Consider the following 27,872-nt stretch of genomic DNA (forward strand, 5'->3'; position numbering starts at 1 on the left):
ATGGAGAAGTAAAACGAGTCTTTGTGAATCTGGTGCATCCAGAGGTCTCCAGTTTGGGCTATTTGAAACCTGGGGACCACTAAGGAACTGATAATTTGGTGATCGACAAGACCAGAATAGCAACTCTGCGGGGAGAAAGAACCATTGCTTGTCCCATACCTTCCAACGGATCTTACTATGAACTTTTTTGGAGGGTATATGTGCATTGGGAGGCCTTTGGGTGTCTCAAGAGCCATATTTAGCCCACCGTCCACACCTATGTTTACTCACTATAAGGCATTCCCTATTTCCATGTTTTTGGGACTATAGTACAATATAGTCCACGTCTATGTTTACTCACTATAAGGCATTCCCTATGTTCATGCTTTTGGGACTATAACTATAATATGCTATACTAATTTTATTTTTTTATTTATATTGTATATATATATAATTTTGATAATAATATTATAATGGAATACAATATTATACTAATAACACAATATAATAGTAAAAATATATTATATACTAGCTGTGCCCAGCCACGCGTTGCTGTGGCAAAGTGGTGGTGGTATTGGTTAAAAATTGTGTAATTTTTATTTGACGTTATTTGTATTTTTTAATAAATTTTATTGTAAGTTATCTTTTTATTATATTTTATTATTTTCTTGTATTATTTTTAGTTATTTTCTGTTATAGTATTTTATTGTATTAATTTTTTAGTGTTTTAATTATTTTGAGTGTTTTTTTATTATTGTCTATTGGGTTGCTAGGAGACCAAGTTGGAGGCGCTTAGCCTTCTAACTGGCAGCAATTGGATAAAAGCAATTATTCCTCTCTCTCTAATTAGGACTTTATTTTTCTTTTCTTTTTGTTGTATCAACCTAGAGCCGGGGATGATGGGTTGTGTTGTCAAATTTAGAGGTTGGGGGGCCTGTAGTTTTGTTGTTTTGTGGGTCGCCGTGATGCCATCACTCTTTTATATATATAGATTAAATGTAATATTACTAATAATATTACCATATAATGGTATAGTACAATATAGTAATTTAATGTTCACATTGTGATATACTAATAATATATTGTATGTTCATTTGATTTGTAAGCCGCTCTGAGTCCCCTTCGGGGTGAGAAGAGCGGGATATAAATGTAGTAAATAAATAAATAACTTCTGTCATTCCTTTTCGTCTGCACATTTGTTCACACTGCTGGGATTTGTAGGACAACAGCATTTAGGAGGCACCAAGCTGAGGGCAGACAGGGACGCAGGCCTTCATGACAAAGGAAGCAAAATCCAGTAATTGCCGTACAGCAGCAGCAACAAAACACCCTGAAAAGCACAGTGAGTTTAATTTGGAAATACGCTTGCAAAGGAACTCTGGAAACTCGGCATGGCTTCTCAGCATGCGCTTCACTAACAAGCAGATGAAGGGAGAGCAGACTGCGCATGGCGAGGAGGAAAGGAAAGGAAAGACGGGCACCTCTTTGCAGTTCTCCGAGTTGGAGAAGTGGATGAGGTCGTCGTTGTACATCTCCTGGGTGTTGATGATGTCGCTGTACTCCTTCTGGCTCAGGTCCTCCGGGTTGATGCCGTTGGCGCGGAGGAACTCCTGGTAGGCCACGCTGAAGGCCTGCCCAATGGACTGCGCAATCAGCTGCGCCTGAGACAGGAAGGGAGGACAGAGAGAAATCAAGACGGACCTCCACTTCTGGACCAGGACTCCCAGAATCGCCCATCCTGCCTCAGCTGAGAGAAGTCCCACTGAGCCTCCTTGTAAGGCAATTATCTCAAAGGGTTCTTCTGGCTCAGGAGGCAATCAGGCAGGAAATCCAGTCTCGTGAGAGAGTACAAAAGCAAAGTACTGTATATACTCGAGTATAAGCCTAGTTTCTCAGCCCTTTTTTAGGGCTGAAAAAGCCCCCCTCGGCTTCTACTCAGGTGAGGGTCCTGGTTGGCTTATATTTGGATCACCATATACTCGAGAATATATGGTACATTTATTATTTTTCTCTATTATTATTGGTATTATTACATTTATTATTTTTCTTTATTATTATTGGTATTATTACATTTATTATTTTTCTCTATTATTATTGGTATTATTACATTTATTATTTTTCTTTATTATTATTGGTATTATTACATTTATTATTTTTCTCTATTATTATTGGTATTATTACATTATTTTTCTCTATTATTATTGGTATTATTACATTTATTATTTTTCTCTATTATTATTGGTATTATTACATTTATTATTTTTCTCTATTATTATTGGTATGATTACATTTATTATTTTTCTCTATTATTATTGGTATTATTACATTTATTATTTTTCTCTATTATTGTTGCTACTATTACATTTATTTTACTCTATTTTTATTATTATTAATAATACATTTATTATTTCACTCTGATCTTATTATTATTACTGCATTTATTATTTTACTCTATTTATTATTACATGTATTATTTTACTCTATTTATTATTATTATTATTATTACATGTATTATTTTACTCTATGATTATTAAAAGGATACATAAGCACATTTACATTGAAGAAAATGAAAATAATGATTTGATCAGAGTTGGACAGTCTTATCTTCAATTTGAGCTTTATGTAAATATTCAAAAAGATTTAACCTACAGATGCCTCAATTAATGTAATTTTATTGGTATCTATTTTTATTTCTGAAATTTCCCACCCTCGGCTTATAGTAGAGTCAATGTTTTCTCAGTTTTTTTGTGGTAAAATTAGGTGCCTCGGCTTATATTCGGGTCGGCTTATACTCAAGTATATACGGTATTTATTTTCAGCCTAGCAATGCTAAGGCAAACAGCCGCACACACACAAAGGTCTGTACATGCAAAGTATGGCGCAGTTAACAAAGAATATATACCCTGGCTTATCTAAACTTGACCAATTGCTGATGATCCTCTTCCCTTGCCCACCTATCTTGGTATATGTGACCTAGCTTCTCTTCTTGGAACTTTCTGAACTTTCAAAAAGGGAGAGGCACAGGTCCTTTGTTACACGTACTCCTTTGGTTCATGCAAAATGTTTACACTATCTATAGAAAAAGGCTAATATGATATACGCAAAGGCTAAGCTATATATGCACAAGTTTACTATTTTCTGGCTTATGGTCCCTTCCTTCATCCTCAGGATCAATTGGAGCCTTCCATGAATCTATTCTCCCATGATCATAATTATAGTTATTGTTGCTGCCCTTGCTGTGCTACACCAGGAATCTAAGACACACTTTTGTATATAAATATCTCTAAAATTGAGTGCGTCTTAGAATCGCAGGCATGTCGTATGTATTTTTGGTGGTGGTAACGGTACTGAAATTAAGGTGTGTCTTACAAATGATTCAGTATTAGTATTATCTTCTCCATCACCTTCTTTGTCATGATCTTCAACAATATACTGTATATACTCGAATATAAGCCTAGTTTTTCAGCCCTTTTTTTAGGACTAAAAAAGCCCCCCTCGGCTTATACTCGGGTGAGGATCCTGGTTGGCTTATATTTGGGTCAGTTTATACTTGAGAATATATGGTACATTTATTAATTTTCTCTATTATTTTTGGTATTATTACATTTATTATTTTACTCTATTATTATCACATTTATTACTGTACTCTATTATTGTTGCTACTTTAAATTTATTTTACTCTATTATTATTATTAAATTTATTATTTCACTCTGATATTATTATTATTGCATTTATTATTTTACTCTATTATTATCACATTATTGTACTCTATTATTGTTGCTACTTTAAATTTACTTTACTCTATTATTATTATTAAATTTATTATTTCACTCTGATATTATTATTATTGCATTTATTATTTTACTCTATTATTATCACATTATTGTACTCTATTATTGTTGCTACTTTACATTTATTTTACTCTATTATTATTATTAAATTTATTATTTCACTCTGATATTATTACTGCATTTATTATTTTACTCTATTTATTATTACATGTATTATTTTCCTGTATTTATTATTATTATTATTATTATTATTATTATTATTATTAAATGTATTGTTTTACTCTATTATTATTAAAAGGCTACATAAGCACATTTAAATTGAAGAAGATGAGAATAATGATTTGATCAGAGCTGGACAGTCTTATCTTAAATTAGAGCTTGATGTAAATATTCAAAAACATTTAAATTAATGTAATTTTATTGATATTTATTTTTTTTCCTGAAATTTCCCACCCTCGGCTTATACTTGAGTCAACCATTTCCCAGGTTTTTTGTGGTAAAATTAGGCGCCTCGGCTTATATTCGGATCAGCTTATACTCGAGTATATATGATAATCATATATACTGATGTATGGCATCAACTGGTTTCTGGATAGAGTATAAGGACACTTCACAAGTTGGGACCAGCTCTTAAACACAAATGCCATCCCAGGTTGCCCTGATTTGAAGGTCCTTTAAAGAGCAGGCTGAATTATTCAACGCCCATGAGAAAGGTAATAATGCGTGAACGTAAAGGGATGCATTGAGCCCAAGCTCCAGCCATGCGCATTATGCATTACGCATCCCTCCCGTCGACTTACGTCCTCCGACTCGAAGACGTGGCAGATCATCTTGTACTGCTTCTTCCCCTCCGGGGCCCCCGGGGTGGTCTCGATGCAGTCCTGGGAGGCCGACCGGGGCATCCGGCGCCGGGCCATCAAGACCACAATGTTGCCGATGTCGGCGATGTAGGAGATGGTGCGCAGCGCATGGTCCATCATGGTCTCCTGAGGAACACAGACATCCGGGGAATCCATTACTTGCATAGTAGAGTCTCACTTATCCAACATAAAGGGCCAGCAGAACATTGGATATGTGAAAATGTTGGATAATAAGGAGGGATTAAGGAAAAGCCTATTAAATGTCAAATTATGATTCTACAAATGAAGCACCAAAACATCATGTTTTACAACCAATTGAGAGAAAAAAGCAGTTCAATACACGATAACGTTATGTAGTAATTAAAGTAGAGTCTCACTTATCCAACATAAACGGGCCAGCAGAATGTTGGATAAGTGAATATGTTAGATAATGAGGGATTAAGGAAAAGCCTATTAAATGTCAAATTATGATTCTACAAATGAAGCACCAAAACATCATGTTTTACAACCAATTGAGAGAAAAAAGCAGTTCAATACACGATAACGTTATGTAGTAATTAAAGTAGAGTCTCACTTATCCAACATAAAGGGCCAGCAGAATGTTGGATAAGTGAATATGTTAGATAATGAGGGATTAAGGAAAAGCCTATTAAATGTCAAATTATGATTCTACAAATGAAGCACCAAAACATCATGTTTTACAACCAATTGAGAGAAAAAAGCAGTTCAATACACGATAACGTTATGTAGTAATTAAAGTAGAGTCTCACTTATCCAACATAAACGGGCCAGCAGAATGTTGGATAAGTGAATATGTTAGATAATGAGGGATTAAGGAAAAGCCTATTAAACGTCAAATTAGGTTATGATTTTACAAATGAAGCACCAAAACATCATGTTATACAACAAATTTGACAGAAAAAGTAGTTCAATACGCAGTAATGTTATGTTGTAATTACTGTATTACGATTACAAAATATCACGATGTATTGAAAACAGTGACTACAAAAATGCGTTGGATAATCCAGAATGTTGGATAAGTGAGACTCTACTGTACTGTATTTACGCATTTAGCAGCAAAACTTCACAATGGTTTGAAAAATCAACTACAAAAACATTGACTACTAAAAGGCAAAGTGCATTGGATAATACAGAACGTTGGATAAGCGAAGGTTGGACAAGCGAGACTCTACTGGATTGTTTTGCTTTTGCAACTGCGAGGACCACGCTCGGCGTCACCTCACCCAAGGCTTCCCAAACGCTAGACTTCCAAGTATTTTGGACATCCGTTCGCAGAAGCTTCAGTTGCTTTGGACAATGATCATGGATTCTGGGAGCTGAAGTCCAAAACATCTGGAAGGCCGGAATTTGGGAAACACTGATTTAGACTGTAGGATGCACAGTCCCAAATCATAGTCAGAAGAGACCCTGTGGGCCGTCCAGTCCATCCCCTGCCAAGAAGCAGGAAAATCACATTCAAAGCACCCCGGACAGATGGCCATCCAGCCTTTGTTTAAAAGCTGTGCAAGTGTTTGCTTTGTTTTGAAGGTGAGGCTGGGTACTTCAGTTGATTGACAGTTTCAGGTCAGCCACTAAAGGAGTGATTGTTCCGTGTTCTTTGAAGCCAGCAGCTGAGTGAGTGTTTGTTTCCTGTTGTTTATATATATATATACAGTAGAGTCTCACTTATCCAACATAAACGGGCCGGCAGAATGTTGGATAAGTGAATATATTGGATAATAAGGAGGGATTAAGAAGAAGCCTATTAAACATCAAATTAAGTTATGATTTTACAAATTAAGCACAAAAATATCATGTTATACAAAAAATTTGGCAGAAAAAGTAGTTCAATACGCAGTAATACTACGTAGTAATTACTGTATTTACGAATTTCATACCAAACTATCATGATATATTGAAAACATTGACTACAAAAATGTGTTGGATAATCCAGAATGTTGAATAAGTGAATGTTGGATAAGTGAGACTCTACTGTGTGTGTGTGTGTGTGTGTGTGTGTGTGTGTGTGTATATATATATAATGTTTATTTATTCAATTCATTCAAATATACATACATTGCAAGTGTTTGTTGCATACAGTGCAATACTTTCATCTATTAGTCTTTCATAATCATTTCTCAGACAATATATTTTCAATAAGGGGTCACAGTCTTCTATTTGAATAGTACATATAAAAATATTATAAGTTCCAAATTAATATCCGTTTCCTCCTTGCCTTCGGTCTATTAGCTTCCTCTATGTACATTTTTAGATTAATTTTACATTGAGATACTGGATCATAGGTTGCCATTAATTAAAAAAGTTCTCTAAAGATTGTCCTCTTAAGTGTATCGTTATTTAACTATTTAAGCCATTTATACATGGCCGTCATCATGGCTCTTCTCAGCCTTCCCTTCTGCAGGCTAAACATGCCCAGCTCTTTAAGCCGCTCCTCATAGGGCTTGTTTTTGATACTACCCTTGACCACTTCACAAATTCACATTGACTCAGTGAGTCAACTTTAACTGGCACTAGATGGCTGTAGGTCCTGCTCTGCAAATATTTTGAACTTGCCAAAGGGTTTTTTTTGGAAAAGTCATGGATGACTGAGAACATAGCTATAATAATATAATAATAATAATAAAACTTTATTTATATACCGCCCTATCTCGCGGATGGGACTCAGGGCGGCTTACAGTCATAAAGGCAAACACAAACATTACATAACAACATAAGACACATTATTAAACAAAGTAAAATAATACAATTATAACAATAAATCACACTTACATGACCAGATCAAGGGGACGGGAACCATAAAACCAATATATTAAAATGTATCATTTTAGGCTAGGGAAATCTTGTGCAATATATTCAGGCCCAGCTATGGTGGTTAGGCGATATTGAGGAGATTCTCTTTCCCAAATAGGTTCAAGACTTTAGACGTCTCTTTAAAACTTCCCAAGGAAAGTCTGTGCAACGGCGCTCACCTGCGTATCTGCATTCAGCACCTTGATCCTCTGCGTAGAGATGAACAGATCCACTTCGGTCAAGGCCTGGGCGTCTCCTTCCAAGCTCTGGAAAATACAAAACAAGACACAAGACAAGAGCAGAGGGAGAAGGTTAAGCCTTTCCTGGAAAGCACTCCTTTCATCCCAAGCACAGCGAACACAACGGAGAGCGGCGCACCCCACACCCAACAACAAAGGCCCCTTCCCCAAAGGCATGCACAAGCCTATCTTCTCAAGAGGAGGCTTCTGTGGGTCCCAAAGCGAGGAGGTCCAACGTGGGCCAACAAGGGGACGGCAGCAGAGCTTACTTGAAATAATACATCGCTCATAATGTCGAGGTGGAATTTACTAAAAGACGACTGGATTCCAATAGAACAGGGTCCCAAAAAAAGTTCATTTCCTCCTTTCACAGCATCACTACAACTTTTTAAAAAGTTGTATTTACAATTAGCACAAGAGGGTGCAAATGTCAACTCATTGATCTATGGAAATCCGTGTGTTTTGTTCCACAAGCCAACAACTTGGACCAGATAGCCACCCTATGTTGTTGTTGTTTTTTTTGCTTTACTTTTTTGGGAGTTTAGCCATTCTCTCAGGCTATGACACTACATCCCATCATGAAATGAGGGAATAGTTCATTTCTGAATCTCATCTTCATTGCCTTTGTGTTAGGAACCAAGTAAAATGTCTCTCTTTCCCCGTTACACAAAAAAGCAGAGGACAGACAGGGTCTTTTTTCAGATTCCCCAGAAGGTTGCATTTTAAGGAAACCAACAAGGCTCCGTAGATGCACCAGAAATGTCCAATGTCCATAATAAGTGTCCGATGTACATCAGAAGTGTGCAATGAACATCAGTAGTACCCAATGTGTGTGGTGTAATGTGCACCAGAAGTGTGCAGTGTACACTTAAAGTATCCCATGTGAATGTTTGGTGTCCATTGTGCACCAGAAGTTTCAATGTCCATTAGAAATGTGCAATGGACATCCAAAGTGCCGAGTGTACACCACAAGTGTATGATATGCACCAGAAGCACCCAATGCACACCTGACCACCCGTTAGTATCTAGATGCACATCTTTGCAACTCACTAATAGACTTTCATTGTATTTCTGCAATAGAGCTATGGATTCATTAAGTTACAAGATATAGACGGTGATGGAGAATATCAGCTGTTCTCTTGATGTGTGTTCAGCCACGAATCCAACTAAAAGCACCACGATGCTCCAGTGTTCGGTAGCAGACAGAAAACAGGAGACACCAGGCAGGCTTTCCAACAGAAACCACACAATGGAACCCAAAGGCATGAACACCAAGCAAGCCTCAAAAGGCGTCTTCCAAAGGAACCAAGACACTGCTTTATTACCCATCCAGCCACACACATTATTGGAATAACGATAATAATAACCACAAGGACGATAACACCACGGCTTTACGAGATCCACCACAAAAGGCACAACACTCTCGGATGCACAAGGATGGCCCGAAAGAGGCAACACAAAAACAAACCCACACTACAGACATTTAGCATTCAAGAAAAACCGTTTACACACCGCTTTTTTCTTGATTTTAGCAGCTTTTTGCATCCTCTGGGGTAGAAGCATTAAAGAAAAACAAGTCAAGGAAAAAAAGGTAAATAAAAGGGAAAGAGACAAAAGCGGGAAAAGAAACAAAAGCAAAACGGGGAGAGAAAAGGACATCGGAGGAGGGAGCTGAAGGGACCCGTCCGCAGATTGTCCCAGGGATTTTGTGTCGAGAGAGGAAAACGTGGCGTGCGTCTACGTTTCGTAACCGCAATAAGGGACATTTACAATCAATGCGGGATTGACAACTGAGAGGTCAGCTAGCAACCAATTTTTGTTTTTAAATCTCATTGTTTTAGTTGATTGTGTGCATTGTATCTACGGTATGTTGTTGTTATATCCTCATTGTAAGCCGCCCCGAGTCCCCGCAGGGAGATGGTGGCAGGGTATAAATATAGTTATTATAGTTTTATTATTATTATTATTATTATTATTATTATTATTATTATTATTATTGACACAACGATGTTGTATGACACAGCAAACAAGATAGACATGCTGGATTTCGTATCACAAAATCCCAATTCGAACACTTCCCAAGTGTTTAGGACTGTGAGATGTATTATTATTATTATTATTATTATTATTATTATTATTATTATTATTTTATTGCATGACACAGCAAACAAGATAGATATGCTGGATTTCGTATCACAAAATCACAAGTCGAACACTTCCCAAGTGTCTAGGACTGTGTGATGTATTATTATTATTATTATTATTATTATTATTATTATTATTATTATATGACACAGCAAACAAGATAGATATGCTGGATTTTATATCACAAAATCACAAGTCGAACACTTCCCAAGTGTCTAGGACTGTGTGATGTATTTTCGGATGATGCATGCAGATCCCAGTTGGGTGGCCTTTTGCAGTTGGCAGATTGTAAATTTGTCAATGTCTATTGTTTCCAAATGCCAGCTGAGATCTTTTGGCACGGCACCCAGTTATTATTATTATTATTATTATTATTATTATTATTATTATTATTATTATTATTATTATTGTTAACCAATTCAAATTGCATTGCCTTTGTTACCAAATCTAATTTTGGGAGATATATTTTCAAGAGTGAGGTATGTTTGTTATTTTTCCTCTTACATCACAAACCTGGATTGTTGCACCTGGTTGTTGCCTGGGTGCATCTACGCGGCAGAATCAACACAGTTTAACCCCCACTTAAACTGCCGTGGCTCAAGGCTCTGGGAACATGGGAGTTGTAGTTTGGCAGGGCCTTGTCAAACTACAACCCCCACAATCCCATAGCACTGAGTCATGGCAATCAATGTGTTAATTCGACCATGTAGATGCACCCAAAAACATCCGACCTTACGGATCTTATGGAAACACAAAATGAAGACAGGGCAGGAGAGGGTTTCTGGAGAGTCCCAGGAGAAGGACATTGTCAGAATCAGACAAGGATTGAATGGGGATCGAATTTCCGCGGATCCGCATCAGCGCCTACCTTGACGCGGCTGACGGCCTCCTGGGCCTGCATCATGCGGATGTTCTTGGAGGGGTTGCGCTCGGAGAGCAACTGCGTGGAGCCCAAGTAATTGGCGGCGAAGATGATGCCGTCAATGAGGTCCTCGGGTTCGCAAGGTCCGGGAACTAAAGGCGAGGAAGCGCAGCAAAGAAGAAAGGAGGCACAATGAGGAACACAGCGGCACTGGCTTCCCTTAATGGTCCCCCCCCTTTTGTCCCTAAATCGCTCAAAGGACGGCACAACAAATATTTAGAAGCCGTGTTGGAATGGTGAGATAATTACGGGTCAGGGAAGTCAGGGCAATAGTAAAATCAGAAGGATGCAGGAAAGGGAGGAGAACGGATGGCCTTAATTATTGTGTTATCTCTCCAGGAAACCCTGGAAACTACAAGGCGTTTGGATGTATAATGGAAATTAGCAATGATGCTCGCATAAGGCATGACATTACCAGGAGCGCTTGGAGGGTTGAGCCCTCTCATACAATGATGGGCAACCTTTTGCGCTTGGTGTGTCAAAATTCACCAAAAAAACCTAGCATGATTTGGGTGGTGTGTCACTTTGAGAAAAAAAAACCCATAATTTCGCAATATGTATAGGTTAAATAACAAAAATATATAATTGTAATATATAACTGTATTTAATAAATCAAAAACTATTTACTACCCTTATTTCCAGGTACAATAATCTATGGTACCTCTTGCAGTTTCCACGCTGATTTCTCTCTATTCTAGTTTCAATGTAGTCATAAATAATAAATAATATAATAATAATATACTAGTAATAATATGATAATATACTACAATAATATATATATATATATATATATATATATATATATATATATATATATTATTGTAGTATATTATCATATTATTACTAGTATATTATTATTATATTATTATTATATATTATTTTATATATATATATATATATATATATATATATATATATATATATATATATGTAATGTGCATAATTCCCATGGAGTAAACAACAAAACCACTGGACCAAATCACACCAAATTTGGCCACAAAAGACATAGTCACCCAATCAATCTGCACGCAGCAGCGTGTCAGCAAAAATGGCTAGGCGTGTCAGTGCTGACACGCGTGTCATAGGTTGGCCATCACTGTTCTAATAGAATGCAATGCAATGTAGACATAGATATTGTCCCCGCTGCCAAATGTCCATTAGAGGGCATTTATGTGTTTTAAATGCAATTTTTTTCCCCTTGTATTGTTCTTTTAATTGATACATTGGAGCCACTGGTGGCGTAGTGGATTAAAGCCTCGTGACTTGAAGGTTGGGTTGCTGACCGGAAGGCTGTCAGGTTCGAATCGTACCCAGGGAGAGCACAGATGAGCTCCCTCTGTCAGCTCCAGCTCCATGCGGGGACATGAGAGTGGTGAGTGCTTTAGTTAATCACCTTAATTAGCATTGAATAGCTTAATCTCCTGACTTCTTCCTGCCTGGGGGCATCCTTTGTTCGGAGTAAATAAAAAGCAACCCTCTGAAAACAGAGGGGTTCCAGACATGGGAACCAGGGGCAGCTAACGACTCTGAACAAAGGATGCCCCCCGGCAGGAACAAGCCGGGAGATGAAGCTATTCAATGCTAATTAAGGTGATTAACTACAACATTCACACTGGCCTCCTACTGACAAGAGTTCATCTCTCACCCTGGGCTTTCCACAGATATAGTAGAGTCTCATTTATCCAAGCCTCGCTTATCCAAGCTTCTGGATTATCCAAGCCATTTTTGTAGTCAATGTTTCCAACATATCATGATATTCTGGTGCTAAATTCGTAAATACAGTAATTACAACATAACATTACTGCGTATTGAACTACTTTTTCTGTTAATTTTTTTGTACAACTTGATGTTTTGGTGCTTAATTTCTAAAATCATAACCTAAATTGATGTTTAATAGGCTTTTCCTTAATCCCTCCTTATTGTCCTTATTATCCTCCTTATTATAAGGTTTACGTGCAAGGTTTATGTGGACGAATGGATTAAGTATTTTACTATACTGTTTTAAATGTATTTATTGGATTGTTTTAAATTGATTGTTTTAATTGCTATGTTTTATTTTTCTACTGTATTGTGAGCCGCCCTGAGTCCCTTCGGGTGAGAAGGGTGGCATATAAATGATGGAAATAAATAAATAAATAAATAAATATCCAAGATATTCGCTTATCCAAGCTTCTGCCGGCCCATTTAACTTGGATAAGTGTGACTCTACTGTATATATAAACCTTCCTTGCTTGGTTTCTCCATGCCTCACAACCTCTGAGGATGCCTGCCATAGATGTGGGTGAAACGTCAGGAGAGAATACTTCTAGAACATGGCCAGACAGCCCGGAAAACATACAACAACCCAATGCGGGAGATATTGGGCAAGGCCAGAGGAAGAGAATGAGGATCCGTGAGACCGAGGCTCACGTTTGGGGACGAAACACTTTGCAATATACTGCTGACCATCCGCTTCCATCAGATGGGAGAAAACAGAGACATTTCGTACTGCGGTTTCCACTCTTTCCATTTCTGGACATTTGAAACTGGCTGATCTTGGCTAGGAAGGTCCCTCCTGACCGTGCTGTAAAGGACAAGGAGATCTGGCCCAACTTTCAAGCGTCAAAGGGGAACCTTTGGGGTTTTATTCGGAGCGGCAAAGTCCTTCCGCACTGAGAGGGCTTCTGCTTAATGGGGAGGCTGGTGAACACGGCAGTGCCGCCCTCCCCGTGGACTTGGCTTCCCCTCCTTTCCCTTCTCCTTCTCTCCCTTCATCTCGCTCTTTCTCCGGAAGCCAATTTGTTCGGCCTCAAAGGGCCACCCGCAAAAAGCAAGGCTCCTGGGCTCTTCCTGGCCTCCGTGTAAAAGAGGGCAAGCTTTGAACTCGCGACAGGCTTTGTTCCGCAAAGGAGGAGGCAGCCAAGAACGATGGAGACGAGGCTCAGGAAAGAACTGCCAGAGATGAGAAGGTCAGGGGAGAAAATAGGGGGAAATAGAGGAAAAGGAGGGCTTGTTTCTTGCCTTTGCCTCCCAGAAGCTCTCTTTGGATGCATCTCTACGCTGTAGAACGAATGCAGTTCGGCACCACTTTAGCTGCCATGGCTCATTAATTTGGGATCCTGGGAGTTGCAGTTTGCACTTTTTGGCAGGGAAGGCTAAGGGCACCCCCAGTTAAAGTGGTGTCAAACTGCATTAATTCTACAGTGCAGATACACCCTTGGTCTGCACAGATGGGTACAAAATAAGCTTCTGAAACGGAATACAATCTCGTATATCTGCTGCCACCCTCTCCAGTTTTGATGTTATTAACATGATAAGAAAAGGGAAAGCGTACGTACCGTCAACAAAACTTGGGAAGGTCGACACCTTCTTTGTCTGTATTGGAATAAAAACAATGAGTGACACATCTCTACAACAACCCTAAAATACGTATCAGAAAGACAGATGGATAGACAGATCAACTGATGGATGGATAGACAGATAGATAGCGGGATGGATGGATGGATGGACGGAGAGATAGCGGGATGGATGGAAGGATGGATGGATGGACTTTGAATGTATATTGTAGCTTTTAATTTATTTTATTATGCTTATATTTATTGTGCTTATATTATTTTATTATGCCTATATTTATTTAAGTTGTTAGTAAAAAGTAAGGTAAAGGTTTCCCCTGACGTTAAGTCCAGTCATGTCTGACTCTGAGTTGTGGTGCTCATCTCCATTTCTAAGCCGAAGAGCCGGCGTTGTCCGTAGACACCTCCAAGGTCATGTGGCCACTGGCATGATTGCATGGAGCGCCGTTACCTTCCCGCCAGAGCGGTACCTATTGATCTACTCACACTGGCATGTTTTCGAACTGCTAGGTGAGCAGGAGCTGGGGCTAACAGCGGGTGCTCATTTTGCTCCCGGGATTTGAACCTGGGACCTTTCAGTCTGCAAGTTCAGAAGCTCAGCGCTTTAATACACTGTGCCACCAGGGGCCACTTTAAGTTGTTAATGTGATTTTAATATGTTGTAAACCGCTTTGAGGGAGTAAAATGGGATATAAAGATTTATTATTATTATTATTATTATTGATAGATTGATGGATGGACGGACAGGTGGATGGAGAGAGGGAGAGGTAGAGAGAGAATCAAACCACTGTCCCCTGCTCATTCTCAACCTCATACCCAATGTATACCCCAAACCATCTCATGCCTTTAAAGTTCACACTAAAACCAGGGACGGCTTCACTTCCCCACGGTTATGGAAACTGCTGAAAGAAACAAGCCAGAGCCCGGCCCTGGTTCTGACACTCGCCTCTGGCACGTTGTTGTTGTCGATGGGTCCGTTGAGATCCGACCGCTGCTGCTTCCTGGGCTGCTCCAACCCATTACACACCTGCAGAGGAGAAGAACAGACGGAGACCGTGCCGATCAATAACTCCAAAAGGACGCCAATCAATAAGAACATGGTTTATCGCTGCCTCCCGAACCATGATTTCTTTTCTAATTGCTCCGCCAGGAGGGAAGAACCACCGATTCATCCTTGAGTTTGCAAGCCGGAAAGAATCGGCATTTGCACTGAACTGGAATCAGAGGAACAGAGAAGGCATTGAGAGGAGATGGAAACCGACTCCTAGGCTTGTACTGTGGATGCGATGGGGAAGAATAGTCCAAAATATCTGGAAAAAGTTCTAATAAAAGGTCTCAAATCTTGGGAAAACCCTGATGGAGGGAATTGTATGGTGCAAAAGAAACACACGGAAGGATTTTTAGTATAGAAAACAGCATTTTTGGTGCAGGAAACAATTTATTTTAATCTATATATATAAAAGAGTGATGGCATCACGGCGACCCACAAAACAACAAAACTACAGGCCCCCCAACCTCGAAATTTGACAACACAACCCATCATCCACGCCTCTTGGTTGATACAACAAAAAGAAAAGAAAAATAAAGTCCTAATTAGAGAGAGAGGAATAATTGTTTTTATCCAATTGCTGCCAGTTCAAAGGCTAAGCTCCACCCACTTGGTCTCCTAGCAACCCACTCAGCCCAGGGGACAGGCACAGTTAGGCCTCACTTAGGCCTCTTCCACAGAATATCTAATTTGCACTGGATTATATGGCAGTGTAGACTCAAGGCCCTTCCACACAGCTATATAACCCATTTAGAATCTTATATTACCTGCTTTGAACTGAATTATCTTGACTCCACACTGCCATATAATCCACTTCAGTGAGCAGTTGGACACAACTGGACTTAATGTCAGGGGAAAACCTTTACCCTTTACCTTAACTACCACCAATTCCTCAATACTTTATTTCCCATACCACCATACTTTGCCACAGCAACGCGTGGCCGGGCACAACTAGTATACACACATATATAAATGTAATGTGCATAATTCCTGTGGAGTAAACAACAAAACCACTTGACGAAATCACACAAAATTTGGCCACAAAAGACATAGTCATCCAATCAATCTGCATGCGGCAGCGTGTCAGCAAAAATGGCTAGGCGTGTCAGTGCTGACACGCGTGTCATAGGTTGGCCATCACTGGTGTAGACGTACCCAATGTTATAAATGGTGTTTGTGGTTGGAAGAACTCCAGACTTCTTTGCCATTCATTTCATCAACATATGCTGACGACACCACCACCACCATCATCATAATCACCATCATTCTGCTTTCCTATCTTGATTGGGACCCAAAGCACTTTCTCCTTCTGCAATGGATACAGGCCACCAATACCGACGGTTGTAATGCTGCCAAAGTGGCATGCAAAATTATTTCAAGAGCCTCCCAAATTCAATGGGAAAGCCTTGGCAGAGGAAGGGTTGATGCACAAGCAGGACTGACAGCATGTTGATTGGCTCCGGGATGGAAAACAACAACATTAGGGCCTCTCTGGCTCTTTAAAGGCTGCGTCACATCTGATTATGGAGGGTCTGAAGGGTATGAGACATGTGTCCGGCGCATAAGCAGAGACACAAAAATAGGGATAGAATCAGTGCTGAAGCTGGAAAACTATTCAGCACTTTGGATAGTTCCCTCAATACACCTTGGATAGTTCCTAGAAAATTGGGGCTAAACAGGTATGGGCAAACTTGGGCCCTCCGGGTGTTTTGGACTCCAACTCCCACCATTCCTAACAGCCGGTAGGCTGTTAGGAATGGTGGGAGTTGGAGTCCAAAACACCCGGAGGGCCCAGGTTTGCCCATGCCTGAGCTAAAACCTAGAGAAAATTCAGAGAAAGAATGAGAAAGAAGGAAGAATGGATGGAAGGGAGGAAGGAAAAGAGACAGATGCAAAACAGTAGGATATTATCATTCAGCACTTTGGATAGTTCCATCAATGCACCTTGGATAGTTCCTGGAAAATTGGAGCTAAAACCTGGAGGGAATTTGGAGAGATGGGAAAGAAAGGAAGGAAGGAAGGAAAGATGGGTGGAAGGGAGAGAAAGAGATGCAAAACAAAGGGATATAATCATTCAGCACTTTGGATAGCTCCAACAATGCACCCTGGATAGTTCCTCAAAAATTGAGGCTTAAGCCTGGAGAAAGAGGAAAGATGGATTGATGGAAGGAAAACAGAGAGATGCAAAAAAAATGGGATATACAGTAGAGTCTCACTTATCCAAGACTCGCTTATCCAAGATTCTGGATTATCCAAGCCATTTTTGCAGTCAATGTTTTCAATATATCATGATATTTTGGTGTTAAATTTGTAAATACAGTAATTACAACATAACATTACTGCATATTGAACTACTTTTTCTGTCAAGTTTGTTGTATAACATGATGTTTTGGAGCTTAATTTGTAAAATCATAACCTAATTTGATGTTTAATAGGCTTTTCCTTAATCCCTCCTTATTATTCAAGATATTTGCTTATCCAAGGTTCTGCCGGCCCGTTTAGCTTGGATAAGTGAGACTCTACTGTAATAATTTAACACCTTAATGCAGTTTGGATAGTTCCTGTAAAATTGGAACTAAAACCTCGAGAGAATTTAAGAGAGACAGGAAAAAGGGAAGGAAGGAAAGAAAGAAAAATGCAAAAGATTGGGATATAATAAGTGCTTCAATACTGGAATATTTCAGGATATTTCCTTGACTGCACCTTGGACAGTTCCTAGAACAATGATACGAAGACCTGGAGAGAATTCAGAGAGAGAGAAAGAGAAAGAGAGAGATGCCGGAGCCCTCAGCTGCCTCTGGTCAGAACAACGTCAGATTGATTTTTGAGCGGCTCTTTGAGACACAATCAACAAATGGGTTCCTTTCCCTGAGCGGCAATCATTCAGCATTTATGGGTTTAATCGGCAGCTGTTGGCCGCAAGGGCGAAGCACAGCCGCTGCCTTTAGAAGCAATATGCCAGCCCAGGGCCAGATGCCACAAAGCAACCACGTTGGTTTATCCTTCCTGCCTCATTTGGAGAGATACCAACACACTGAAAGCCAGGTCAGGCCATTGTTCCATACTGGAAAGTATACCGGGATGGGCCTATTTATGTCAGACTTTGGACAACATTGGGCCTTGGGTTGGATTTATTTCCCAGAGACGCCACAATCTCTGCATCTCCAAGGAGCAAAGGCAGCATTTATTTCCTTGCCTCCTTCTCTCCAGTTTGGCTTTATTCTTTATTCTTGCGCTTCCCAGGAATCCTGGTGACTCACGGCAAGGCGCAGAGTGGACATTTGCTGCCTCGGCTGGGCCCAGCTTCGGGCGGAAATAAAACGCCATCAAAATGCAATCTGAGCATCGCTTTTGCAAAAAAATAAAAATAAAAATCAGCAGCTTCCCACAGACAAAGAAAATGGGGATTTTAGTGCGTCGATTTGGCATGCATCGGCTAAGCTCAGCTGGACCAAAATTCAGGGCCTGCTTAATGGAGTGGATCCCCCACCGGACTCGATGGGGCTTGCTTTGGCTTTTGGTCCCATTTTAATAGAGGAAAATGAGGTAGAAATAGAAACATCATAATAATGTTATCCTTATTAATATTTTATTAATACCTAGTGTTATTAATTACATGATAAATATTATATTTTATTAATATCATGAATAATAAAGCATTGTTATTAAATCAATAATAATTCCGCATAGACGTATATGGGTTTGAAGACAACGTAGCAATCTCAGCCTGTTCCTTCTTCCAATATCCCAGGCTGTGGCGCAAGCTGGTGAGCAGCCAGCTGCAGCCAGCTGAGACCAATCACTCTGACCAAGTGGTTATGAGTTCGAGGCCAGCTCAAAGCCTGTGTTTGTCTTTGTTCTAAGTCAAGGCATTGAATGTTTGCCTTATATGTGTAATGTGATCTGCCCTGAGTCCCCTTCGGGGTGAGAAGGGTGGAATATAAATACTGTAAATAAATAAATATCCAAACATGGGAATCATGTCTCCTCTATTACTAACAATAAAACAAGAACAATAATAACAACAACAATAATAATAAGCCATCTGTCAAGGGTGCTTTGATTGTGTTTTCCCACCTGGCAAAATGGGGTTGGACTAGATGGCCCTTCCAACTCTGTGATCCTATGATGATGATATTAATAATATCAATAACAGGATCTAATGATCTTTAGTAGACTGTATGCAGACTAAATATTTTCCACCTCTGCTCTGCAAGATCTTCTGTATTCCTCCTAACCAACCATCGTCTGCACCTTCTCCTCGCCAACCCAAGAGGAGAAGGTGGGAAAAGACCGACAAGGCTGTTCAACATACAGATGTGGAGTCTCCAGATAAGGATAGCCCTCAAATGGGTCACAATCTCAAATTTGAAGGTCAAAGGTGGGAGGATCTGGCCTGTGGCAGGTCAAACATAGGCCACCTCTGCTCTACCTTTCCAACAAAGAAGGAGAACCAAGGGCTTACCTGATCCTGAGGCCAGGCCTGCCTCTCCTCGGGGGTCCTGGACTTGCTCTTGAAGCCCCTCGGGGCCTCTCCGCCCGGCTTGGAGGCCGGGGGGATGTTGAGGGACTTGGGCCTCCCCAGGGGCCGGTTGGGCCCGTGCCTGGCCTCCTCCTTGGGACCAGTCTCTGCATAGTCGTTGGGCACGTTCTCGGTCCCGCCGTGCTCGGGGCTCATCTCCGAGGCGCTGTTGATGCTGTTCATGCTCATGCTCATCTTGATCTCCGCCACGATCTGGTCGATGTCTTCCTCTTGGTCCTCCAGCTCCACCTCCTTCCCGGAGTGGTACGAGTTGCCGTTCGCTTCCGGCGAGTAGTAACTCGGGTAGCCCTCGTCGCCGGGGTGGCAGTACTGGATGTGGTCGTCTTGGATCTCCAAGCAGGCCACCTCGCTTTCCAAGATCTGGACGCAGCCCTCGTGGTAGCCGGTGGCCTCCGTCACCTCCACCTGGCGGGCCACTTTCCCCTCGGCCCACTCCCCTTCCTCCACCGCTTCCTGGCACTCGTCCGTCTCCAGCGGGCGCTCCTCGTGGGGGACGTACTCCTCTCCGTTGCAGTCCATGCCTTCCAGGTAGCTGTCATCCTCCGGGCAGTAGCGGATGTAGTAAGTGATCCCTTCCTCTTCCTCGGGGAGGCCCTCGTCGTAGTCCTCCTCCTCTTCCGAGGTGTTGTTGACGTAATCCGAGCTCGAGTCCCCGTCTCCGCTGTTGTCGTTCTGCTCGTGCTCCGCCGGCGTCGGACTCCCCGGTCTCGCCGGCATCCCGTCCACTTCCTTCTCCGCAAAGTCTTCGTCTTCTTCCGCCGGAGAGTTCAGCTCCTCGCATTCCTCGGCTTCGCGTTGGTGAGACGGGGTCGGGCAGGCCCTCGCCCGGTGGTCAAGGAGGCCTCCCGCGGCCGAGGGGCATTTCCGGTTCGCCATGGCCGGCGGATCAGACGGCAACCATTTCTAAGCAAGGGCTGCAGGGGGAAATTATTTAGAAATATGTCAATGTTTTTCTTCAGCAGCAGTGTTTAAATCAGGCAGTAATATTGCAATAAAGTGTTGTACTAATATATAATGCTTATATTTCATGATGCTAATAATATAATATATTTCATGTACATATAGCTTGTAAGCCGCCCTGAGGCCCCTTCGGGGTAAGTGATGAGTATTGTGGCCAAATTTGGTGTGATTTGGCCCAGGGGTTTTGTTGTTAACTCAGTCCTAATTATGCATATTACATCTATATATATAAAAGAGTGATGGCATCACGGCGACCCACAAAACAACAAAACTACAGGCCCCCCAACCTCAAAATTTGACAACACAACCCATCATCCATGCCTCTAGGTTGATACAACAAAAAGAAAAGAAAAATAAAGTCCTAATTAGAGGGAGAGAAATAGCTTTTATCCAATTGCTGCCAGTTTGAAGGCTAAGCTCCTCCAACTTGGTCTCCTAGCAACCCAATAAAAAATAATAAAAAACACTAAAAATAATTAAAAACACTAAAAAATTAATACAATGAATGAAATACTATAATAACAGAAAATAACTAAAAATAATACAAGGAAATAATAAAATATAATAAAAAAAAGATAACTTACAATAAAAATAATTTAAAAATACAAATAACGTCAAATAAAAAGTACACAACAATTTTTAACCAATACCACCACCACTTTGCCACAGCAACGCGTGGCCGGGCACAGCTAGTTTTATATATAGAATACATGTAATATTACTACTAATAATATTGCAATATAGTGTTGTACTAATATATAATGCTTATATTTCACGATGCTAATAATATAATATATTTCATGTACATATAGCTTGTAAGCTGCCCTGAGTCCCCTTCGGGGTAAGTGATGAGTATTGTGGCCAAATTTGGTGTGATTTGGACCAGGGGTTTTGTTGTTAACTCAGTCCTAATTATGCACATGACATTTTATATATAGATTACTTGTAATATTACTAGTAATATTGCAATACAGTGTTGTAGGCTATTAGGAATGGTGGGAGTTGAAGTCCAAAACACCTGGAAGGCCAAAGTTTGCCCCTGCCTGCTCTATAGTCAATGTCAGTGGCATCAAACTGCATTAATCCTACAATTGTAGATGCACCCTAACCAGCAGTGATGACGCAATAGCAGCTAATGAGAATCATCAACACGGAGAACCGATGGGTACGGAGGGCTCATATTAAATCTGCCATTTAGGGCGATATCGATTTAGCATTTTTAAATAAAGGGGGGTTGTAAAACCGCCCTAAACGAGAAGGCGGCTAATTGGGCCGCTCAACACTGCCACAGATAAGGCGCTTTCCAAGGCTCCCTCGCTCCTTAATCGTCTCCAAGTTGACAGCCCTGGTTTCACGTTGATGCCGGGAAATTAATTCCCCCGCTCTTTGGCACAAGGAGGCTCTTAAAAGTCAACGGAGACATCCAAGGCTTGATTTCCAAAGTGTATATATATATATATTTATTAGCAACATTTATATCCTGCCCTTCTCACCCCAAAGGGGACTCAGGGCGGCTTACAAGCTATATGTACATGAAATATATTATATTATTAGCATAGTCCAATATAAGCATTATGCATTAGTACAACACTATATTGCAATATTTTTAGTAGTAATATTACATGTATTCTATATATAAAATGTAATGTGCATAATTAGGAAACCCCTGGGCCAAATCACACCAAATTTGGCCACAATACTCATCACTTTCCAAGGAGTGACCTTGCAGCTTCAAAGCCTGGCTGCTTCATACCTAGGGGATTCCATTGTTACCCAACTTGAATACCACTGAATAGCCTTGCAGCTTCAAAGCCTGGCTGCTTCATACCTAGGGGAATCCTTTCTAGGCCACCTTGAATGCCACAAAGAAAACCCCACTTAGGACTACGACACAGCAATGTGGCCGGGAACAGGTACTGTAGTATAAATATACAATTATAATAGTGTATTGTTGTTATTGTTATTATTATTATTATTATTATTATTATTATTATTATTATTATTATATTGTATTACATTATAATATTATCAATATGATAAGTACAGTAGAGTCTCACTTATCCAAGACTTGCTTATTCAAGGTTCTGGATTATCCAAGGCATTTTTGTAGTCAATGTTTTCAATATATCGTGATATTTTGGTGCTAAATTCGTAAATGCAGTAATTACAACATAACATTACTGCGTAATGAACTCCTTTTTCTGTCAAATTTGTTGTATAACATGATGTTTTGGTGCTTAATTTGTAAAATCATAACCAAATTTGAGGTTTAATAGGCTTTTCCTTATTCCCTCCTTATTATCCAAGATAGTCGCTTATCCAAGGTTCTGCCTTCCCGTTTAGCTTGGATAAGTGAGACTCTATTATATACAATTATAATAGTGTATTATTATTATTATTATTATTATTATTATTACATTATAATATTATTATCAATATTGTAAGTATATACAATATATTATATTATTTGTATAGCATAATATGATATACATAATATATACACCAACCAAAGCTCTTCGGAAGCTGGAATCCAGAAAAAGTAACTTTTCTTAGCCAATTGAGCCACTGTTTATCAATGGGGAAGAACAACAATATTTGGGTTATGGGCCCAGGGCCTCCGTGAAATGGAAAAACTATATATCTCTATATCGATTGACAATTTCCAACAGGATTGTTCTGGAGAACCTACAAATGCTCAGAAACTTCCAGTATTCCATAGCATTGAGTCACGGCATTTAAAGCGGTATCGAACTGCATCAATTCTACAGTGCAGACTGAATGACAACCGTAAGAAACCAATTCTACCCACAAAGTCATCATCCACAGTTGATGAACAGATGCATGGGAAGACAACAGTGTTTTCAGAATGGCAAACTTTCAGAAAATGATGACAGAGATAGAGAGATAGCTAGAGCTCCCTTTGGGCTCCTGAACAGGAAATTAAATTGGAGTTGGCTTTGATCTCCAAAGAAACCCTTGCTTTGTGAAAGGCAGGCATTTGAGCTCTGCAGCATTGAAGGTGGGCATTGCAGGGGACGTAAAACGAATAAGGTGGGTTCTGCGGATACGGAGGTCTTGTATCGCTGCGCATGGATTTAATCACGCAAACGCAAATGCTGCGCCATCGCAGGGCAACACAATGGGCTCTGGTTGCACACTGCCCTGCATTTCCAGAGAACTGTGTCAGCGTTCCACCTGCGGAGACATTGACCTATTCATTGTATCGGGGATAGAAAACGGGTCTTTCTTCCTCCCAAATGACTCACTTAATTCGTACGTTTCCTAACAAGCCAATGAGACTGAATCACCCAGCAAAGGCCGGCGGGAAGCAAGCGGCAAACGAGAGAGAAAGAAAAGGGAAAAGAAAGGCATGGCGGGCAGAAAGAGAAGGGTTTCGTGCATTTTGCAGATCTGGTTCATGCCATTTCTCCAGGGCTGCATCTGCACTGTAGAATGAATGCAGTTTGGCACCACTTTAGATGCCATGGATCAACGGTAATGGATTTGGGGGGATGTAGTTTTACAAGGTCTTAAGGCCTACCTACACTGTGGAATGCATGCAGTTTGGCATCACTCTGGCTGTCCTGATTCAATGCTATGGAATCCTGGGAGTTGTAGTTTTACAAGGTCTTAAGGTCCATCTACACTGTAGAACAAATGCAGTTTGGCACCACTTTAGTTGCCATGGCTCAATGGTACGGAACTTTGGGAGATGTAGTTTTACAAAGCCTTAAGGTCCATCTACAATGTAAGATTAATGCAATTTGATCCCAACTTTAGCTGCCGTGGCTCAATTTAAATTTTAATTGTGCATGCCTCTTGTCTATTGTGTTTTATATTGTTATTGTTTTTATTCGGGCTTGGCCCCATGTAAGCCACCCTGAGTTCCCTTTGGGGAGATAGAGGCAGGGTATAAAAATAAAGTTATTATTATTATTATTATATTGTATGACACAGCAAACAAGATAGATATGCTGGATTTCGTATCACAAAATCACAAGTTGAACACTTCCCAAGTGTCTAGGACTGTTGTTATTGTTGTTGTTATTGTTATTATTATTATTATTATTATTGGTATTGACTTCTGGGTGATGTAGTTTTACAAGGTCATAGGGTCCATCTATACTGTAGGATTAATACAGTTTGACACTGCTTTAGCTCCCATAACTTAATAGCAATGTGTTCTGGGAGTTGTAGTTTTACAAGGTCTTAGGGCTCATCTACACAGTAAAATGAATGCAGTTTGGCATCACTTTAGCTGCCATGGCTCAATGGTATAGAACCTTGGGAGATGTAGTTTTACAAGGCCTTAGGGTCCATCTACAATGTAAGATTAATGCAATTTGATCCCAACTTTAGCTGCCATGGCTCAATGGTATTGACTTCTGGGTGATGTAGTTTTACAAGGTCTTAGGGTCCATCTATACTGTAGGATTAATGCAGTTTGGCACTGCTTTAGCTGCCATAACTTAATAGTAATGTATTCTGGGAGCTGTAGTTTTACATGGTCTTAGGGCTCATCTACATGGTAAAACGAATGCAGTTTGGCATCACTTTAGCTGCCATGGCTCAATGGTACGGAACCTTGGGAGATGTAGTTTTACAAGGTCTTAGGGCTCATCTATACTGTAGGATTAATGGCAGTTTAGTGCCACTTTATCTGCCATGGCTCAATGGAATTGGATTCTGGGAGATGTAGTTTTGCAAGGTCTTTAGCCTCCTCCGCCAAAGTGTGCTGGTGCCTCCTTAAACTACAAATCCCATTGCAGTCCCAAGTGGTGCTGAACTGCATTAATCAGTGTAGACGCACTCCTTTGGAGAACGTTTTGGATTTAGAGGTCAAAGCCTCGGCAGCTGCATTTGCAATTAAAACGCTTAGGTATAATGGGACGAAATTAGCGGAACGCATCCGGCACAAACCGTGCGGCTTGCTCTGTGTGCGTGGGCGAGGACGGCGCATGGATGCAGCACGGGAAGCGCACCGCTAATGGCTTCGCACTGACTAACCAAACTGTAAAATATGTTCCCTTGGCCTCTGTAATGATAGGCAGAACAGATGGCGGAAGCTTTAAATATATATATAAAAAAACAACACCCCTATTTAAAAAGGAAGAAGTGTTTTGCATCGCTGTCTCCTTCCCCAAAAATAATAAAAATTCTCTTCCTTTTTTGGACTTTTTTATTTGCTTCTTGGGTTCTGCAGAAGAAGAAAGTCAGGGAAAGATCTGAGTTTGAATCCTTGCTCAGTCATGGGAACCCAATGGGTCTTTGGAGGGATTTTTAGGAGTTGTAGTTTGCATACATCCAGAGCGCACTGCGAACCCAAACAAGGATGGATCTGGACCAAACTTGGCACGCATACCCAATATATATGCCCAAATTGGGCTTTTGAGGAGAATTGGTCTGGACATTTTGGAGTTGTAGGTACTGGGATGTATAGTTCACTCTGGACTCCACCAAAGATGGAATTGGACCAAACCTGGCACATAGAGCCCACATGACCAGCAAAAAATACTGGCGGTCTTTGGGGAAAATTCACCTTGATTTGCTAGGAGTTGTAGTTCACCTACATCCAGAGCACACTATGAACCCAAACAATGATGGATCTGGACCAAACTTGGCACACATACGCAATATATATGCCCAAATATGAATACTGGTGGCTTTTGAGGGGAATGGGTCTGGACATTTTGGAGTTGTAGGTACTGGGTGGTATAGTTCACCTGCAATCTACAAAAACATTTTGGAGTTGTAGGTACTGGGATGTATAGTTCACTCTGAACTCCAACAAAGATGGAATTGGACCAAACCTGGCACACAGAGCCCCCGTGACCAGCAAAAAATACTGTCAGTCTTTGGGGAAAGTTCACCTTGATTTGCTGGGAGTTGTAGTTCACTTACATCCAGAGAGCACTGTGAAGTCAAATACTAATGGATCTGGACCCAACTTGGCACACATACCCGAGATGCCGAAATTTGATGACTGGAGGGGTTTGGGTTAGGGTTAGGGAACTGACCTTCCTTTCCGGGAGTTGTAGTTCACCCACAACCAGGGAAACTGTGACCTCCACCGATGATGGACCGGGACCAAACTTGGCACACAGAAGCCCCAGGACTAACTCAACCTACTGGAATGGTTTGAGGGGACTGGCCCACCATAGTGGGAGTTGTAGTTCACCCTACTACCATAGAGCACATGGAACCCCACCAATGATGCATCTAGAGCAAACTTGCCCAACATCACAAACGTTAAGTACTGATGGAGTTTCTTGGGGTTAACCTGGCATGATGTGAGTTGTAGTTCACCCACAACCATATGCATTTGGACAATTAAAAAAAATACTTTTTCAAATAATTTGGGCAATGCCGGGTACCTAAGTAAGTACCGTAGAGTCTCACTTATCCAACATTCGCTTATCCAATGTTCTGGATTATCCAACGCATTTTTGTAGTCAATGTTTTCAATATATCATGATTTTTTGGTGCTAAATTCGTAAATACAGTAATTACAACCTAACATTACTGTGTATTGAACTACTTTTTCTGTCAAATTTGTTGTATAACATGATGTTTTGGTGCTTAATTTGTAAAATCATAACCTAATTTGATGTTTAATAGGCTTCTCCTTCATCTCTCCTTATTATCCAACATATTCGCTTATCCAACGTTCTGCCGGCCCGTTTATGTTGGATAAGTGAGACTCTACTGTATAGATAATAAAAGCACAGAAATGAAAACTGTGGCAGAGCGAGAGAGACCGAGATATGTCCCCATAATTCAGTCATAAATCAGTCCCCAGCAGCTCTGAATATATAATCAGAGATATTATATTATTATTACTATTATCTTCCTCATCATCATTGACAATTCGGATTACTAAGAGACGGTCCTTGAAATCCCTTTGGGGGAGCGAACCTTCCCATTGGCTTGGCATGCAAATGAATGCCTTCGCTGGCAGATTTAAACACTCCGTCATTTTGTATTTTTGCTTGGAATCACCGTGACAAGGGCTATTTATTCTCCTCCTTCCTTCCCTGCAAACGACGCCATCGCAGATATATAAATACCGACATTGTAAATGCATACAAATAACACAAGCAAAGGGTGGGATCTATTTATGTACTCTCTCTCTCCATATACATATATATAAACACACAAAACGATGAGTATATTATATGTATATATATAGAGAGAGATATTTGACACAGCTATCCATATATACATAAACACACACAAAACAA

The 27,872-nt window shown here is 40.4% G+C and overlaps 1 protein-coding gene across 5 annotated transcripts in view; it reads right to left on the reverse strand.

Moving 5' to 3' along the window:
- apba2 (amyloid beta precursor protein binding family A member 2) overlaps nt 1-27,872 on the reverse strand; it is a 51,594-nt gene that overhangs the window by 6,835 nt on the left and 16,887 nt on the right. For 4 of the 5 annotated variants that reach the window (XM_062963007.1, XM_062963006.1, XM_062963008.1 and 1 more), the window contains exons 2-9: nt 19,594-20,585; nt 15,027-15,107; nt 14,066-14,102; nt 10,695-10,840; nt 9,194-9,229; nt 7,622-7,708; nt 4,572-4,757; nt 1,461-1,640 (exon numbers count right to left, since the gene is read on the reverse strand). In XM_062963007.1, the coding sequence (XP_062819077.1) occupies nt 1,461-1,640; nt 4,572-4,757; nt 7,622-7,708; nt 9,194-9,229; nt 10,695-10,840; nt 14,066-14,102; nt 15,027-15,107; nt 19,594-20,547 (1,707 nt within the window). In that variant the 5' untranslated portion in view covers nt 20,548-20,585. The remainder of the gene's footprint in view (nt 1-1,460; nt 1,641-4,571; nt 4,758-7,621; nt 7,709-9,193; nt 9,230-10,694; nt 10,841-14,065; nt 14,103-15,026; nt 15,108-19,593; nt 20,586-27,872) is intronic. The other variant, XM_062963010.1, reaches the window with a different exon arrangement.

This window comes from Anolis carolinensis, unplaced genomic scaffold, assembly GCF_035594765.1.
Source record: "Anolis carolinensis isolate JA03-04 unplaced genomic scaffold, rAnoCar3.1.pri scaffold_11, whole genome shotgun sequence".
NCBI lineage: Eukaryota > Metazoa > Chordata > Lepidosauria > Squamata > Dactyloidae > Anolis > Anolis carolinensis.